At 42.1% G+C, this 16,269-nt stretch overlaps 1 protein-coding gene across 1 annotated transcript in view; it reads left to right on the plus strand.

Annotated features, from left to right (window-relative positions):
- The first annotated feature begins 762 nt into the window (after positions 1–762).
- ARHGAP10 (Rho GTPase activating protein 10) overlaps positions 763–16,269 on the plus strand; it is a 137,941-nt gene continuing 122,434 nt past the window's right edge. The window contains exon 1 of the mRNA XM_053940413.1: positions 763–995. Within this exon, the coding sequence (XP_053796388.1) occupies positions 842–995 (154 nt within the window). The 5' untranslated portion in view covers positions 763–841. The remainder of the gene's footprint in view (positions 996–16,269) is intronic.

The raw sequence follows: 16,269 nt of genomic DNA on the forward strand, positions 1-16,269 counted from the left end.
TCCTCTTCCCCTCACAAACAAGTTGAAGACCACAATGAGGTCTCTCATCAGTCTCCTCCAGGCTGAACAAACCAAGTGACTTCAGCCACTCCTCATATGGCTTCCCCTTAAGGCCCTTCACCATCCTCGTAACCCTTCTTTGATGTTCTCTAATAACTTAATGTCGTTTTTATACTGTGGCACCCCAGACTGCCCCCAGCACTGGAGGTGAGGCCGCCTCAGCGCAGAGCAGAGCAGGACAATTCCCTCCCTTGCTCGGCTGACGATGCTGAGCCCGACGTCCCCCAGGACAGGATTGGCCCTCCTGGCTGCCAGGGCACTGACTCACAATCAACTTTCCACCGACCAGGACCCCCAGTGCCCTTTGCACAGCGCTGCTCTCCCGTTCCCCAGGCTACACACAGAGCCAGGGTTGCCCCGTCCCGGGTGCACGCTCCTGCACTTGCCCCTCGCGCGGTTGGTGATTGTCCATCTCTAACTTGCCGAGGTGTCACTGCGGAGCAGAGGGCTCCCTCTGGTAGCGGGGCCTGCCCACGTTCTCCGCTCGGGGACGCCCGCAGCACCTCAGCTGAGCCGCCTTGCCCGGGGACCAGGCGCACCGCGCCACCGCCGCGGGGAGCTCGGAAGGGGCGGGCCGCGGGTTCTGCCCGCCTCGTTCGGGCGTGTCTCGGCGGGGCTGCCGGGAGGGCGGCTCCGCTGAGCGCGGCTGTCTGTGCCCGTACCCAGCCTTGCGCGGGGGGAGCTGCTGCTCCGTCTTTGTGGCCGCGGCTGCGGAGGGCGGCGGTGCTGCGGTTCGCGGGGAGCGGAGCCGAGCCCCGGCGCGGCGGCGGCAGCAGCAGCCATGGGGCTGCAGCCTCTGGAGTTCAGCGACTGCTACCTGGACAGCCCCTGGTTCAGGGAGCGGGTGAGAGCCCACGAGGCCGAGCTGGAGAAGACCAATAAGTTTATCAAGGAGTTGCTGAAGGATGGGAAGAACCTGATCGCCGCGACCAAGAGTGAGTGGCGGGGAGCGGGGGGAGCTGCGGGGGCGGCTGCCCGGCGCCGGGAGCTTCGCCTTTGAGCCGGCGGCGCTCGCCTTTGTGGCACATAGAGCTTTGCACTGGCGTTCTCCAGCCTCTCCCTTGGGTTCCCCATCAGCCGCTTGGAGACGCAGGTCCTCTGCAGCCCTTCTCCGCGGAGGGGAAAACGGGATAGAGGCGGTGGCAGCGCCGGGTGACTCCTGTTGCATCTGCCCGGTTCCTGGGCCGGGCCTGGCTTGTGTGTTCGGCGGTGCCGAGCCCGGAGCGGCCCTGGCTCCGTGTGAAATGCGCCGGGAGCACTCGGTCCCAGGTGTTGCTGGTTCGCCGCAAGCTGAGCGGCTGTGGATCGCGTACCTGACCATAACCATGTCGTGCCTGTGCATTGCAGCCTGTTGAGAGGCTGCTGGAAAATACCTCTGTCAAAAGAAGTGTGTTCAGGAATTATCAGACTTAGTTTTGTGCTGACAGCGCTGGTTACCAGTTCTATGCCTTTGGCCTCTTAAAATGTGATTGTGTTGTGTTAATTTTGCGTTTAATTGTTGTATTCCTTTCTAGTGTGTATAGTTAGCTATAATATGTTTTATGTGGGAATCATGTTTTTTGCCTTGAATAACCATGTTCATGCACGTTCTTAGTATTTTTTGTTATTTTGTTGTGCTAATGTATTTTTTCCATTTAACATAAAACACAGTTGTGTAGTCACCTAAATATTTAGTAGGATGATTTGCTATACCAGTTTTTCAAATAAACCACTAATACAGTGTTCTGGCACTGTGTTCTCGGAAGTGTACAGCACTTATGGTAAACTTCTGAAGCCAGGAAACCATGCTGTCAGGATGTTTCCATTAAACTGATAGGGTTTTGGCTGATGGTTTGATCAGTGTAGCTGCCTGGATATGGTGAAGTTTTTAAAACCAAAATTAACTCATTTCTGTAAATAAAAACCACTGTTTTCTGGTTTTGTCTCTGGTAGAAAATCCCATATCAAATTGTACTTGTCTGAAACTGTTATTCTTTGGCCAGTTAACATTCAGTTACTGCAAATTGTGATCTTAGAGGATTATTCAAAATCTGTGACTTGAAGTGTTAGTATAAATCATTTTAACTTGGAGTGTAAAATAAAAATGTGTTCCCAAAACTGGATAAGAACAGTAGAGGGAAATCATTCAATTTCTCTTCCTCAAGCATCTAGATAGTATTTTGGCAACTACCCCAAGCTCTCAGTTGCTCATGTATGGTAATGTATATATAGCTTAAATTGAAAGCGTGGAGCTGGCTGTGGTGAGGAAAGCCCTAACTCACATGAGCATCCTGTCCACAGCGTACCAGAATCCTGTGCTGGTAAATTGGCTTTGTGTGCAGTGCTCAGGGTGCTTTCCTGTGTGTGGTGGAAGCCAAGGGTGCTGGCCAGAGCCACCTGGCCTGAGAGGGCTCCATGAAATCCTTCGGGCTAGCTCATGAGGCATATTAGAGAGGCTATCTGAGATCCTGCCTGTTCAGGTCTAAGCACTGCCTTCCTTTCTGAGATGGCAGTCAGAAGGTTTATTCTTGAGTTTAGTTGCTGTATCTTATTCTAACAAACATTTTCAGCATACTTGTTTGAAAAGTACAAACAGGTTAGACCCTTCTTCCCACATTTCAGGTTTCTGCACTTGTCTCTCCTCTTTCGAGTGCCCTGAGTGACAGGTTTGAAGCTGAGTTGCCTTCTGCTGGTGCTGGTGAAGGAGTGCCACTATTCAACAGACATTTAAAGACAAATTGAAGTAGAAGAAGCACGAGAAGCGCAGTGGTTAAAACCCACTAAAACCCCAGTGGTTAGGGTATTGGCCTTCCTTGTGTTTTCAGAAGAAAACGTTATCATCTAAATTCTTTGAGGAACCTGATTCGTTTGCTGTCAGGAAACCAAATGGGATTAGTATTTGTTCCAAAAATTCAGCTTGAGAAGTGGTCTAGACACAATGGTCTATTCATTTGTGTCCAAACTGCATTTTCTGCACAAAGAGAGTCTCACTGCAATTTTGAGAATGTGATAATAAAGCAGGGTATAGTGAGCTTAGATGACCGCCTCTTAAACAACAGTTGCTGATGATTTTTAGAAAATTGTTTTAGTCTTTTGTACAAAAAATGTCATCTTGATAATAGCTAAAATATTTCCCTGTTTTAGAATCAGGTAAAATATGAGATTTGCACCTGGTGTAATTGATATTTGAGTGTGGTAAGCTGCTCTGAGTGGTGTGTAAAGTATAAAACATAGTAGGTGCACTATTGTTCTTGAATTTGTGGGAGATGTGTGATTTGTGGGACTGCAATAGACACTGTCAGCATTTCAGCATTTCCCTCCCTTAGCAATTTCCTCATTTCACTTGTAAAGCTGGCAGCAAACATTATGGGGATTCTTAAGGTGTGAATAACTGATGCAATTGAATAGATCCCTCTTCCTGCCTGACAGACAGCCTTGTAAGTGACTTTGATGCTGCCTGTACTGGGTTACATCTTGACAGGTGATAGCAGATACTGCTACCACTTCCTCTAACTCATAGGAACTATCAGTGTCTTGTAGGGCACAACAGTAACGTGATGTGGATCCTCTCATTGGCTCCTTTCCATTTGTCTCCTCAGTTGTACGAGATTGTATTTTTCACCTAAAAGTCAGAAGAATTGATTTTTTGCTAGTACTGGACTATACTGTTCTAAAAAGAGAACAAAAAAAAAATTACATTTTTTAAATTGTTAAATTTCCAGAGTAAAGCATACTTCAAGTGTATCTTTACACTTTAAAGTTTCGGTAGTTTCAAGAATGTGATAGAAAGATAAACAAGAGTGACTCAAAACTGTCTGTTTCCTGTGTAAGATTTTGAATCACCGAGTTGTCTAGTTCAAGCTAAATATTGGAAGGATGAATAAACAATAGATGGTTCTTCCTTTTTTTGGTGACAGTTAAATGTGTTGAAAAGGCGTACAAACCCATTTTCCCCTACTGTTACTAATCAGTAAATACAAGTGGCATACACATAAACTTGTAAAAATAGAAATGCGATATTTCTTAGGGGATTCCAGTTCAATTAAACAAGTTAGTATCAATAGAGTTTATAAATAACTTCTGGATGGAGGTAGTTGTGCTTCAGTGAAAGTGAATTTAAAGGTGCCTGATAAGAGAATGATTATTCTGAATCATGAAAGGAATGTAAGAGGTTTAGTTCTGAGCTCTAAAAAATCTGCAGTGCAATTTGTTGGAAACTAAAGAATACACTGAATAAATACTATATATTTAGTCTGAATTCTTCTCCCTATGTTGGTCCAACTCTAGGTCTCTTCACACGAGTGTGAGATTTTTGGGGGGCTTTTGAAGATATTTTTGGAAGGTTTTTTTTTTTTTTTTTTTTTTTTTTTTTTTGTATACCTGCAGCAGGAGCTGCCACTGCTAATGAGATGCCAAGTGGAATAGGAAGAGTCAGGATGGGTATAGGTTTTGGCCCTCTCACAGGGCCTTTGCAAAGGATACTTGTGAGTGCATGCTCAGAGCTGTTCCATGTGCCTGAAAGCAGAGCCTCCCTGTTGTTGGATTTAGCCTCAAATCGGAGCAGAATTCTGTTTGAGTCAGCTGCAGTGACTTTCTGAAGGGCTGGTGAAGACAGAAGATGGATGTATTTGGTGCAGCGGGCATCCTGGCTATCCAGTGCAGCCCAGTATACTCAGTGACTGTTTCTTATTGCCATTTGCATTTTGTGTCTTTCATGGAAGAGTTATTTCTTGTGCTCTTCCAGACAGCATACAAAATGGCAACCAAATTTATTATATGTGTAGGAAGAGTTAGAATATACAAAGTTACTGATGAGTATTTGTTTTAAGGAAGATGACTGAAGAACCTAATCCAGTCCCAAGCCCCAGTTTGGTATCTGAGTTGTCCAAACCCATATGCTTTTTCTTGGCCAGTTCTCTTGGTGTGTGGTGGCGGTTGACCTTCCAGACACTGGTCTAATTAGATTTTGGCCTGACTTGGTGTATATATTATTATGCAAATATGAAAGCTGTGGTAATCCACATAATAACACCACATAAAAATCTCTCAGACCACTTGAGCTGTGGTGCATTTTTTTTCTTAAGCACTAATTGTCTATTTTTTAAAGCTTTCCTTAATATAATCTGCAGTTATGAAACCATGTGTAATGTGTGCCAGCTTTCAAAGTCTTAGGAATTTTTTTTGCAACAACAATGTTCTACTGACATTCTAGTACATGTCAAAGAAGTAAGATAAAACCACTAATATAGAGCTAGACAGGAAATGGGCATTCACTAAAGATTTAGGTAGAATCCAAAGGTTGAGTAAAAACTTAATGCCATTCTTAATGGGGAAGGGGGGCATGTTGAACTTGTGTGCAAAGTTTCCTAAGTCAACTGAGGTTAGTTAGGGCTCTATATTTGATTATTTTGCCTTGAATTCAGTGAGACCTCTGAATTAATAAATCTTTACATTTAGCATTTTAGAAAGTTATTCTATTTTTCAATTAGTAACCTACACCTAGGCTTTATTTCTATTGTAAAGCATGCTTTAGGTGTGATAACCATAAGCAAATCAATGTTGTATGTGAATGCTCTGAGATTTAAATTTGAAATATACTCTGCTAGGGCCATGTTAGGTAAAAATTACTTCAAGGACCGTATTGCAAAGGCTACTGAGCTGTATGTACCTTTAAAAACCTCCACGTTTCTATTGGAATTGTTTCCATTATTGAGCTCATTAGAAAACTAAGGCAAACAGGTACTTTGGGGCCCATCTAACAGAGATTTCCCTTAAGAAAGAGCTGCTGATAATAACCTAATAAAATGTTGCTTTTCTCTTCCCTTCAAGATAATTGCCACAACCGAGGTCTAATTAACTCTGACTGCACTTTATTTTTTTTTTCTTTTCTGCTTGTAGATAAAGTTGTTTCTGTACAAGGAACAGGGAAATGCTTAAATTTAAGAAAGTACTGTAACGAACATTTTGTTTAGCTCCACCCCAAGTAGAGCATTCGTTACTGTGTCAGTAGCTATAAAAAGTGTCAGGCTCATTCTGTGGAGGATGCCAGTTTGTCAGCTTGAATCTCATCTCTTCAGCTTGAATTACTAACTAGCTCCATTACTGTCTTTGTCCTGTAGATGTTCCACTGGTCATTTTCTTTTCTGTATTGAAAGCAGAGTGTTGGGCTACTGAACATCTGTGATATCAGAAAATATGAAAATTCATGAATTTATATGGATTTCCTTAGTTCTGAGAGATGAGAAAAACTGTCATTAAATGAAGTGATTTTGTCTTTTAATCATTTGGGGAAAAGGTATCATTTTTCAGCTTTAGATAAAATGTGTGAGTGGTCATTAAAAAGAGCATCACCGATAGGTGTAATTGTCAGTCTTCAGGACAAAACAAACTGAAATAAGTTTGTAATTTTTAAAGAAGTTGTCTGGTAGATCATGTTGAGAAGGTTTTTTCCTTGATGTTTTTTTAAAATTACAAGACTTTTAGAAAGGTGATTTTAGAATTCTGTGGAATCTCAGTCTATCTTCAGGAGTTGTAAAAAGGAGTGGATTTGCCCTACAGTCTGTAAAGTGCCAACACCTGCTTGCAATTAAAAAAAATAGGCCTACTGCTAAGGCTGTAGGTGTATGCTCTTCCTAAAATTATCCTGTGCCTTCCAGCTGGGTATTGCAAAAATGTTGCAAATTTTAGCAAGCTGACCTTATGACACTTATAACACTTCTCAAGTCCAGTCTAAAACTTCTTGGGAAGTTTTATTGAGGCAGAACATCTCTTTCTGCCTGGCCCAGATGTTTTTCCAAGGGTCCAGGAAAGCAAGTGCTATGGTGATATTTTTTTTTTTTTCTTTTTTTTTTGGGGAAGTACCAAACAGGCTGAGTGCTCTGCTGGTGCTTTAGACAGGGAACATGTGGAAACATGTTTGGACTGGCACTGAAGAGCTGCATCCCAGTACTTGTCTCCTCCTTCCCAGCTGTTTTGTAACATTACGTAATTAGTGTGTAAGGTTTACATTGACTGTAGTGCTTTCGTTTTACAATGCCAACCTCAGTCACTACTGCAACACTCAGCATATTAACCTAAAAACCACGGGCTTGGCTGTTTTAGAGATAGAGTTCACAGCATGTGAATCTTGGCAATATACTTAATGTTTTGAATATACTTAATGTTTTGATAGTGTGGGTTGTGGCTTCTTGAGATATTTTTTATGATTTGCTCATGTCTGATGGGTCTTCCTTTTGTGTCTAATGCCACTTTTCTGAGTTTTAGTACCATATTTACTGTTCTATGACAGTTGTCCTTTAGACATTACAATATGCTCAGTGTTTTCGTTATCTTTTAAAAGTCTTCAAGTTTCTGAGTTGGCTAATTAAGACATTTGGAGCAATGGAATGCTTTCTGGAGTATCTAATGAGTGTAAAATATATGATCAGATAAACTCGGGCACATATTGGCAGAATAATTTAAGAAACTACTGTTCAGGGAATGTAACATTTCTCTGCTGGTGGTTGCTGCCACCCACTGTAGTTGTCAATCTTAATCAGCACCCAAAATCTGCCTCGTTGCTAAGTCAAACTCATCTTCCTTGCCAAATTTAAACTCAGCCATCAGTTTTGCCATGAGTTGAAGCAGGTACTTGTACTCCATCCCAGCAGCTCCTGTGGAGGTTGTTTTCCTCTGGGTGTGACTTTGATGGAGAGAGGGCAGTAATTTATGAAGCCCCATATTATACAGCTGGGATAAATGTGTTCCTTCTGTCCAAAACATGTGTCTTGGTATCTCACTGGGAAATAACATACTGGAAAGGGAAGTGTGTGGCCTGATTTACACTATCCTCCAATTCTTTTCCTAAACAGACAATTGTGGCAAATTTTGACAGACAACCTCAATGTCATGTTGTTTTTCCATACCTGATTGTAACTATGGCTGGAGCTTCTTGCAGGTACCATGTTCTTTGTCTTTTACTCCTTCTGCTCTGTTTTTGTATCCTCCCTTTGTTGTTCTTTTCCATCCTGTGTGTTTGCTCATCTTTCAGGATAAAAATAGAGAGAAAACATCCAGGCCCTCAGAAGCTATGTGGCCATCACAGGCCAAGGCCAAATCAGAAGTTCCTGTAAATCATTCATGCTAGGCTTGTCCTTTGTGGGAAAGGAGCAGCGTGACGGGAAAAATAATATACAGGGATGGAAAATCACAGTGTTATTAAGTAGATTGTGGTTTTACTGCAGCTCAGACCTTTGAGTAAACTGCCTGTTGTTGCCTCTTTAAATGAGAGGACTGGGCAGGAGGAGGTTTTTGGCTCAATAGGTAGGTCAGAGAGGGGCTTTGTCTCTCAGTAGGTCTGGTTGTTACAGCTTCCCTGGGTCCTTGTCAGCTTTTGTATGTGCACCTGGCTGGTTGGGACTTCATGTCCTTGAAGAGGAAAAACAATTCTTTGTTTAATTTGGCTGGGAAAATTGAATATCCAGGATGAAACTGAGCAGGGCTTTGTACCAGAGCTGGGCCTTGAAGGACGTTGTAGTGTGTATGGTGTCCAGGAATAGGTTCTCAGCCACTTTGTTGCTGGTGAATGGTTTTTAGCTTTGAATGTGTCCTTTTCCTCCAGGTGCATGGGGGCTTAGAAAAAATGAATTAATTAATGTTGAGGAGTATGAAATTTGTCATACATTGTGTTTAAGCCTTAAGAAAAATCAGATTGTATTGTATCAAATCTCAAAAATTGGGATGCTTTCCCAAACAGAGAGAGAGCACTGTATTTTTGTTTGGTTGGTTTAATCTGTGATTTTGTCAGTCATTAGAGTTGCTTGCTTTGAAAAATATTATTAATATTTGAACGTATGTGTGTTGGAACAAAAAAAAGTATATGGAAACTTGTAGCAGTTTTACAAAAAAGTGTAATTGCTTAGAATGTGCTTCTTCAAAAGAAATCCTGCTGTCTTGCAAACAGGTGGAGAGAGCATGCTGCCAGGTCACAAACTTGTCAAAATATCATTTTGACAGTGGATCCCAGTTCTTAGAAATCTGTTGTGGGGATGAGCTTGCAGCTTATGTGGATTAACAGACTGTGACTGCTGCATAGTGACAGCCTTTGGAACACATCAGTGCTCTGAGAGCAAAGCAGTGTAACTTGTCCATACCTCTTTCCTCTTAAAATCCCAGCTTGTAAGCTCTCTGTTGGAGAGGCCTGGACTGACTGACAAACTCAGTCATGAGCCAAAAGACTGTTTCTCCAAAGCTTTTGCCTGTTCAACTCGTCAGCCTGCAAGCTTTTCAGGAACAAAGCTGACTTTGTCCAATCGGCTCTCAAACACTGGCTCTGTGGTAATATTACTGTTCTTTTATTGTGCTTCATTTTATGCTTTCAGTAATTTCTAAATGCACTGTTTCAAATTTATATTGTGCCTCTTGTAGCTGTTCCCTTGTTCCAGGGGATTCAGCATCTTTGCTAAAAGAAATCAAACTACCTAGAATTATTGCCTTTATTTTATTTATTTTTTTTTTTAATTATTAGAAGTGTCACGGCTTAATCCCAGCTAATAACTGAGAAGCACACAGCCACTTGCTCATTCTCCCAGCTAGTGGAATTGGGGAGAAAATTAGAAGGGTAAAAGCTGGGTTGAGATCAAGACAGTTCAACAGGGAAAGCAAAAGCCATGAACATCAATAAAGCAAAACAAGGAATTATTCACTTCCCATTGGCAGGCAAGTGTTCAGTCATTTCCAGGAGAGCAGGGCCCAATCATATGTAAGGGTTACTTGGAAAGACAAATGCTGTTACTCCAAACATTCCCCCACTTCCTCCTTCTTCTCTCCTCTTTGTATATGGACCATGACACCACAGGTATAGAAATATTCCTGCTTATCAAACCTGACTTCCTTTTATGACAAGATAATGCAACTAGTTGATCAGGGGAAGCCAGCTGATGTAAACGTTTTGGATTTCAGCAGAGCTTGGATGCTGTCTCTCACAGGGTCCTTCTGCACAGGCTGTACAAACAGAGCCTGCAGTGGGTGAGCAGCTGGCTCACGGGTCAGGCAAAAAGGGCTGTAGTGAAGGGGGTGGACTGGAGACCTGTCACTAGTGGTGTTCTGTAGGGCTCCATCTTAAGCCCTGTGCTTTTGAGCACCTTCATTACTAACTTGGGTGCAGGACTGGAAGGGATACTCAACAAGTTTGCAGATCACACAAAACTGGGAGGAGCTGTTGCCTCCCTGAAGGCAGGGAGATGCTTCAGAGAGACTTTGGCAGAATAGAGGGCTGGGCAATCACCAGCCAGGGCAAGTGTCAGATTCTGTACCTGGGATGGGGCAACCTTGGGTGTACGTACAGACTGGGGAATGAGAGGCAAAGGGACCTGGGGGCCGATGGAAAGTTGAATGTGAGTCAGGAGTTCCCTGGCAGCCAGGAGGGCAACTGTGTCCTGGGGGGCATCAGGCACAGCATGGCCAGCTGGACAAGGGAGGGCATTGTCCTGCTCTGCTCTGCGCTGGGGCAGCCTCACCTCCAGTGCTGGGGGCAGTTTGGGGTGCCACAGTATAACCAAGATATTAAACTATTAGAGAGCATCTAAAGGAGGGCAATGAAGGTGGTGAAGGGTCTTGAGGGGAAGCCTGATGAGAAGTGGCTGAAGTCACTTGGTTTGTTCAGCCTGGAGAAGAGGAGACTGAGGAGAGACCTCACTGCAGTTACGACTTCCTCATGAGGGGAAGAGGAGGGGCAGACACTGAGCTCTTCTGTGTGGAGACAGTGACAGGATGTGAGGAAGTGACCTGAAATTGTGTCAGGGGAGGCTTAGCTTGGATATCAGGAAAAAATTTCCCCAGAGGATGGCTGGGCACTGGAATGGGCTCCCCAGGAAAGTGGTCACAGCACCAACTCTGACAGAGCTCAAGAAGCATTTGGACAATACTCTTGGGCACATAGTGTGACTTTTGGGGATGGTGCTGTGCATGGCCAGGAGTTGACTCAGTGATCTTTGTGGGTCCATTCCAACTCAGCATATTCTGTATAATATCCCTTCAGTCACTTGGAGTCACCTCTCCCAGCTGGGTCTCATCCTAACCTCTCATGCATCCCCAGTCTCCTCACCAGCATAGAACTAGAAAAGGCTTTGGCTCTGTGTAAGCCCTGCTCAGCAATAACAAAAACATCCCTATTACTGTCACTGTGTTCAACACAAATCCAAAACTCAGCCCCATAACAGTCACTATGAAGAAAATCTACTCTATCCCAGCCAAAACCAACAAAAGAAGTAGAAGAATCTTATGTTGCTCCTCTCTCCCATGGCTATTTTTGTTTTGTTTCACAAAACACATTTATGTGTCTTCCAACACCGTTACTGCTTGTCCCACAAGGTTCTGTAGGGTTGTACCTGAGGGGGAAGGCTGCCATCCTGAGGGGTAGGGAACTAGCTGGTAAAGCATGGACATTTATTGTTGCCAACTGTGTTTCTCTTCTCACTGCAGTAATTTTGCAATGTTTTGTGAAGGAATAGTTCAAAGCTCCAGACATGCAGCTCAAGTTTTTGCGTAGTTAGTGTAATGAACTTAGGAAATGTTTGTGTTGCATCCTTGAATGTCAAGTGTAGAACCTGGCACTCTGTTTAGATGAACTTTGCTGGGGACCTGTAGCAAAACTGAAGGAGATTGGAACCTAGTGAGCCAAGTAGTGCAACCAGCTCTGAGGGTATTGATGACTAGAAATGACCTTGGAGAGGGCTGAGACCTGAAAACAAGCAGATTGAAGATCTGTGAGAAAGGTCAGTCATGCACAACATAACGGGAAATTTTACTGTATTTATACAAATATTACACTGTATATGTAGTATGTGATATCCCAGATGCAAATTTTATTTGGAAAATGTAGCTTTGAGACTCAATAGAAATGATTCTTTGTCTTCACTTACCTGGAAATTCCATTTTCCTTCCTGCCTCTATTACCCACTGTAATATATCTGTAATTAGAATGTGTCTTAGGTATTAATTTGTCTTTAATAATTTACAAAAATACCTTATATTTTGGTGCAACATAATTTGTATATAGGGTACTTTTTTTTTTAGTTGCTGCAAATAGGTTGCTGCCAGTCTTGAGGATCTTTCTATAGTGGTCATGGTTCATGTCTGCAAAGTTAGTTCTCTTTTCATATACATGAATGATTTTATGTTATAAATGAAAGACTAAGCTGTGTCTAGAGAAGTGACTTTGTGAGCAACTTTGGGCAAACCCTTCACTAGTTTGTATCTTTTTTTCCTACAATATTTAATCTATTGCTTCGAATTTAGGGTTATCTGGTAAGCATTTCATGAATTTTGAAATGTCAAAGAAGCATTGTGTTTGAGTCCTTTCTGCATTAGGAGAGGCTGCACCCATTGCTCTTTTTCTGTGGTCATTATTTGAATTGAGCAGTAGTTACAAACTGTTCAAGTAAATTAGCTTAATATAGAATCTTATATATAAACTTTATAAAGTTTATATAACTTTATATATAAACTTCAAGTAAATTAGCTTAATATAGAATCTGAGAGGAGGATGTTCCATATTCTCCTGCTGTCATGTGGACATTTCAGTACAGACAGCATGGCAGTATGAGCTCAGAAAGCAGCTGTTCTGCCCTTGCCATGCAGACTGTTCCAGTGGAAATTTTAGTCAGCAGTTTGGCTTAAGGTTTATAGCATTTCATCATTCACTTTTTTTTATAGAAAGCATGCAGATGGGAAGAAAAACAGGTATGCCAACCTTACTATAATACTTCATGGATGTACTGAAGTCCAATTCAGGTCAATAAAGTTATTGCAAGGCTTGCTTCATTGGGGAGGGTTTTTTTCCTCTTGTATGGTGGTTTTTTTTTTTTTTTTTTTTTTTTTTTTTTTTTTTTTTTTTTTTGTTATTCTTGAGATGAATGTGTTTAGAAGGAAGCTGGCTTTAATACCTTCTTGGAAATTAGCTTGGCATAATTACCATCAATGCATTTAAAAATGGGATTAGGAACTAAGATGTCGGGCAGGAAAAGTAGCAATTTTTTTTGGATGGAGGAAGCAACTGGGCCACAAGGGCGATTAATCTGATAGTGCCTCCTCCACCACTTCTCTCTGGTACAGAGAAAGGTTTTTTTCAGTGAAACATAACTGTGTTTGTAAGCAACATGTAACCAAAACAAGTAATCAAAGCCCCTTCTGAAACAAAAGCTTCTGATACCACAAAAATGTCAAATAACTCCCAAATTATTCTATCAATGTTTATTTCAATTTCAGTCCTTTTATAAATAAAGCTTTCTGTATGTGCTTTCTGTTCCTGTAGTGATAGCTATGGTTTGCTTGCTTTTAGGATCTTGAAGACTTGTGAGCAGATGAAAGGGACTGTATGCTTTTGATGTGTCAAGTTTGATAGCAAAGCCTTGTTAAGACAATTTGTCTTTAAAGAGTGTTATATTTTGAATAAGGATGCTGTTTTTCATAGGGTTTCAGGAAAAGAAAATTCTTTCAGTTTCTATTTTAAATATATTTCCACATTTAATAGTGGTCTGGAGGTGATTTCATGTATCATGAAGACATTATTGAATAGCCTTATTGGAACATTGCTTACTAGACCCTATTATTAGTGTAGTAGCTGAGAGAGATAGGAGCAGCTGCTGAGTTTTGGTCTGAGTGCCTGGATGGGTGTGTTGGGGAGGCATTCCCAGTGACACACAGAGGCACTAGGGGATGCCAGGAAGGAATTTTGATTGGAAAATAGTTGACATGAATTCAGTGGTTGGTGATTCTGTCTCTTCTTTCTCTGTCTTCTATCTGAGAGGTCTGAGTAGTATAACTTTTCAGATTATTCCTGCCATAGTCAGCAGAAATTGCTGCCTACTTCACCTTATTTGATGTCTTTAGCTGCCTTTCTGGTGAACATTTATAGAGCAAACTCAGGTGAATGTTCAAGTTTGAGTATTAGGGATGAGCAGCATCCCTAATAGGCATGGGTTTTAGCACATGCTACCATGGCAACATGCTCATGGTTTCGAAGAAGTTTTGGGGTAGAACTGTAGGACAGAACAACATCTGCATCAAGTCCTCTTCAAAGCATGTACCTCTGATTCCTTACTAGGCTTTGGCATAGGTATGTTCAGACCAGTGTTGCCAATGTTAGTTGAGTTTTTAGTCACAGCAGTACAATTAGAAGGGGGAAAGACATGTCTTTTGTGGCTCTGTAATCATTGATGTCAGTATTTAGTAATGTCAGAGGAAGAGAGCGCGTCAGTTTTCTGAGGAGGGGTCTGGTGGGGTTTCTTCTTGCTTTCTTTAAGACACCTGCTTATTCCCAGTTGTTTTGCTTCCAGAGAGGGACCCATTATACTGCTCTCTAGTGCAGTTTGACTCAGCCTTTTCAGGTGGTGGATTCTCCAACCTTTTCCAGAGGGAAAAAGAAAAAAACCTTACTGTTTTCTATAACATTAAAATATGTAATAATATTGAATGGTGACATTCATTTATTGAGCATTATTGAGTGAATTTATTAATTTGTTTTCATTTTCCCTTGTGTTGTTTGTTTGCTTAAACCTGTTGAATTTGACTGCTGGCAGTCACTTTTCTCAACTTGCCTTTTGATACTTCATGGACTTCTTGTGGTTTTTGGATCAAAGCCCATGGGAATGTTCTAGTGGTATGTGCAGTATAGGGAGCTGAGGATTCCTTGGTGTTGTAAACAGTTCCATTAATGTTTGTTTTCTTAAGTTATAATGATGTTTGTCTGTGAGCTGGTTTAATGTTTGTTTTCATTTCAAGAAGATACATAGTTACAGCTGTAAGTGGGTAATGAATGTGAATAGACGGAATTGAGAGTTGTTGTTTTGTGTCCCAGCAAAATGAAGCACGCCTGTCTGGCAATGACTAATTCTTCTGCATACTCTTAGTGATACCAGATACTGAGGAATTCAAGAGAGAGGGAAATTTCTTGCTTTGCCCTATACTCCTGCAATGAACAGCTTGGTGTGGTTGGGATTCTTGATAGCATGAAGCTCCTTATTTAGGGTTGCCACTAGAAAAACCCAGTGGAAGGATCTATATGCAGAAAATGTCATCAGAAGAATTAAAGGTGAGCCTTTATTTACTTATGGTCAGCCAAGTCACAACCCATTTTAAAGTCTTGCTAATGGTTTCCTGTGTTCTATTTGTAGCACTGTGTTTTTTTGTCAGGTGAAGTATGTATGTGTTACAGCACATTAATATGAGATTATTCTTAAAAATAAACAAACAAAGCTCTTAACCTTTATAGCACTTAAAAATCCGAAGTGCGTAAAGCATTTTAGATGGGAACCTTTCAACATCCTGTGCACTAGGTTGGGCTGTGGCTCTGTTTACACACGGCTGAAGTGCGAGGCCAAGTGATTAGATAGGATTGCACATCAAGCCCTCACTGGAGATGGAGTTAGTTATTAGGAGGCCCTGACATTTAACCTTTTTACCCCCGTGCATTGGCATATTTTGTTTTGTAAGACAGCTTGGAGACATTGGGATTGTGCTGTAAATCGTGAGAGTTTCGGACTGCCCATTGAATTCCCTAACCAGTGATCAGAACTGTTTTGGTGTAGGTTCTTGCAGATTTGAAGGGAGTGTGTTGGATTTTAAATGCTCAGTTTTATCGTGCAGTCATGTTAAATGTTCCAGTGAGGTGGTAAACCCATCTGTTTGATTCTTTGAACTTTCCGGAATATGAAGGACATAGGACTGTTCTTACCTTGGTGCTCTGACAGAATTTTGAATGTTTTGGCTTGTGCTGGTTGGAAATGTACCCCAGCTCCAGCAATTGGTTCCACAACCACATCCAGTCAGGCAACAATCTGCACACACTGCACTAGTCACAGTACAGTGGCTCTGGCTTGTCCAAACCTCACCTTGTGTCCAGCAGCTCACTCAGGCTGAAGGTGCAGCTGGCTGTGCCACCCTGTGCCCGTGCTGTGTCTCTTGGCTCAGTGCTGCCTCTCTGCTGCTCCTTGCTTCAGTCTGCTTCACATGGAGCCAGAGCCTTTGAAGCTCACTGCCAGTTTTGACTCTGTTTTCTCCTTTTCCTATCGGTGACCCCACCCAACTTAGTCTCTGCCCTTACAGATGGTTACTACTGACACCAGACCTAAATTTAGCCCTAAATTTTTTCTTCTGAACCCAGTCCTAATTTGGTGATTGTAGCCTTTAGCAGATACAAGCCAAGAAAGGAAATTTTCCCTGCTGATTCTAACATCTCTCAGCATCTGGCAA

This window comes from Vidua chalybeata, chromosome 4 (genome assembly GCF_026979565.1).
Source record: "Vidua chalybeata isolate OUT-0048 chromosome 4, bVidCha1 merged haplotype, whole genome shotgun sequence".
Lineage (NCBI taxonomy): Eukaryota > Metazoa > Chordata > Aves > Passeriformes > Viduidae > Vidua > Vidua chalybeata.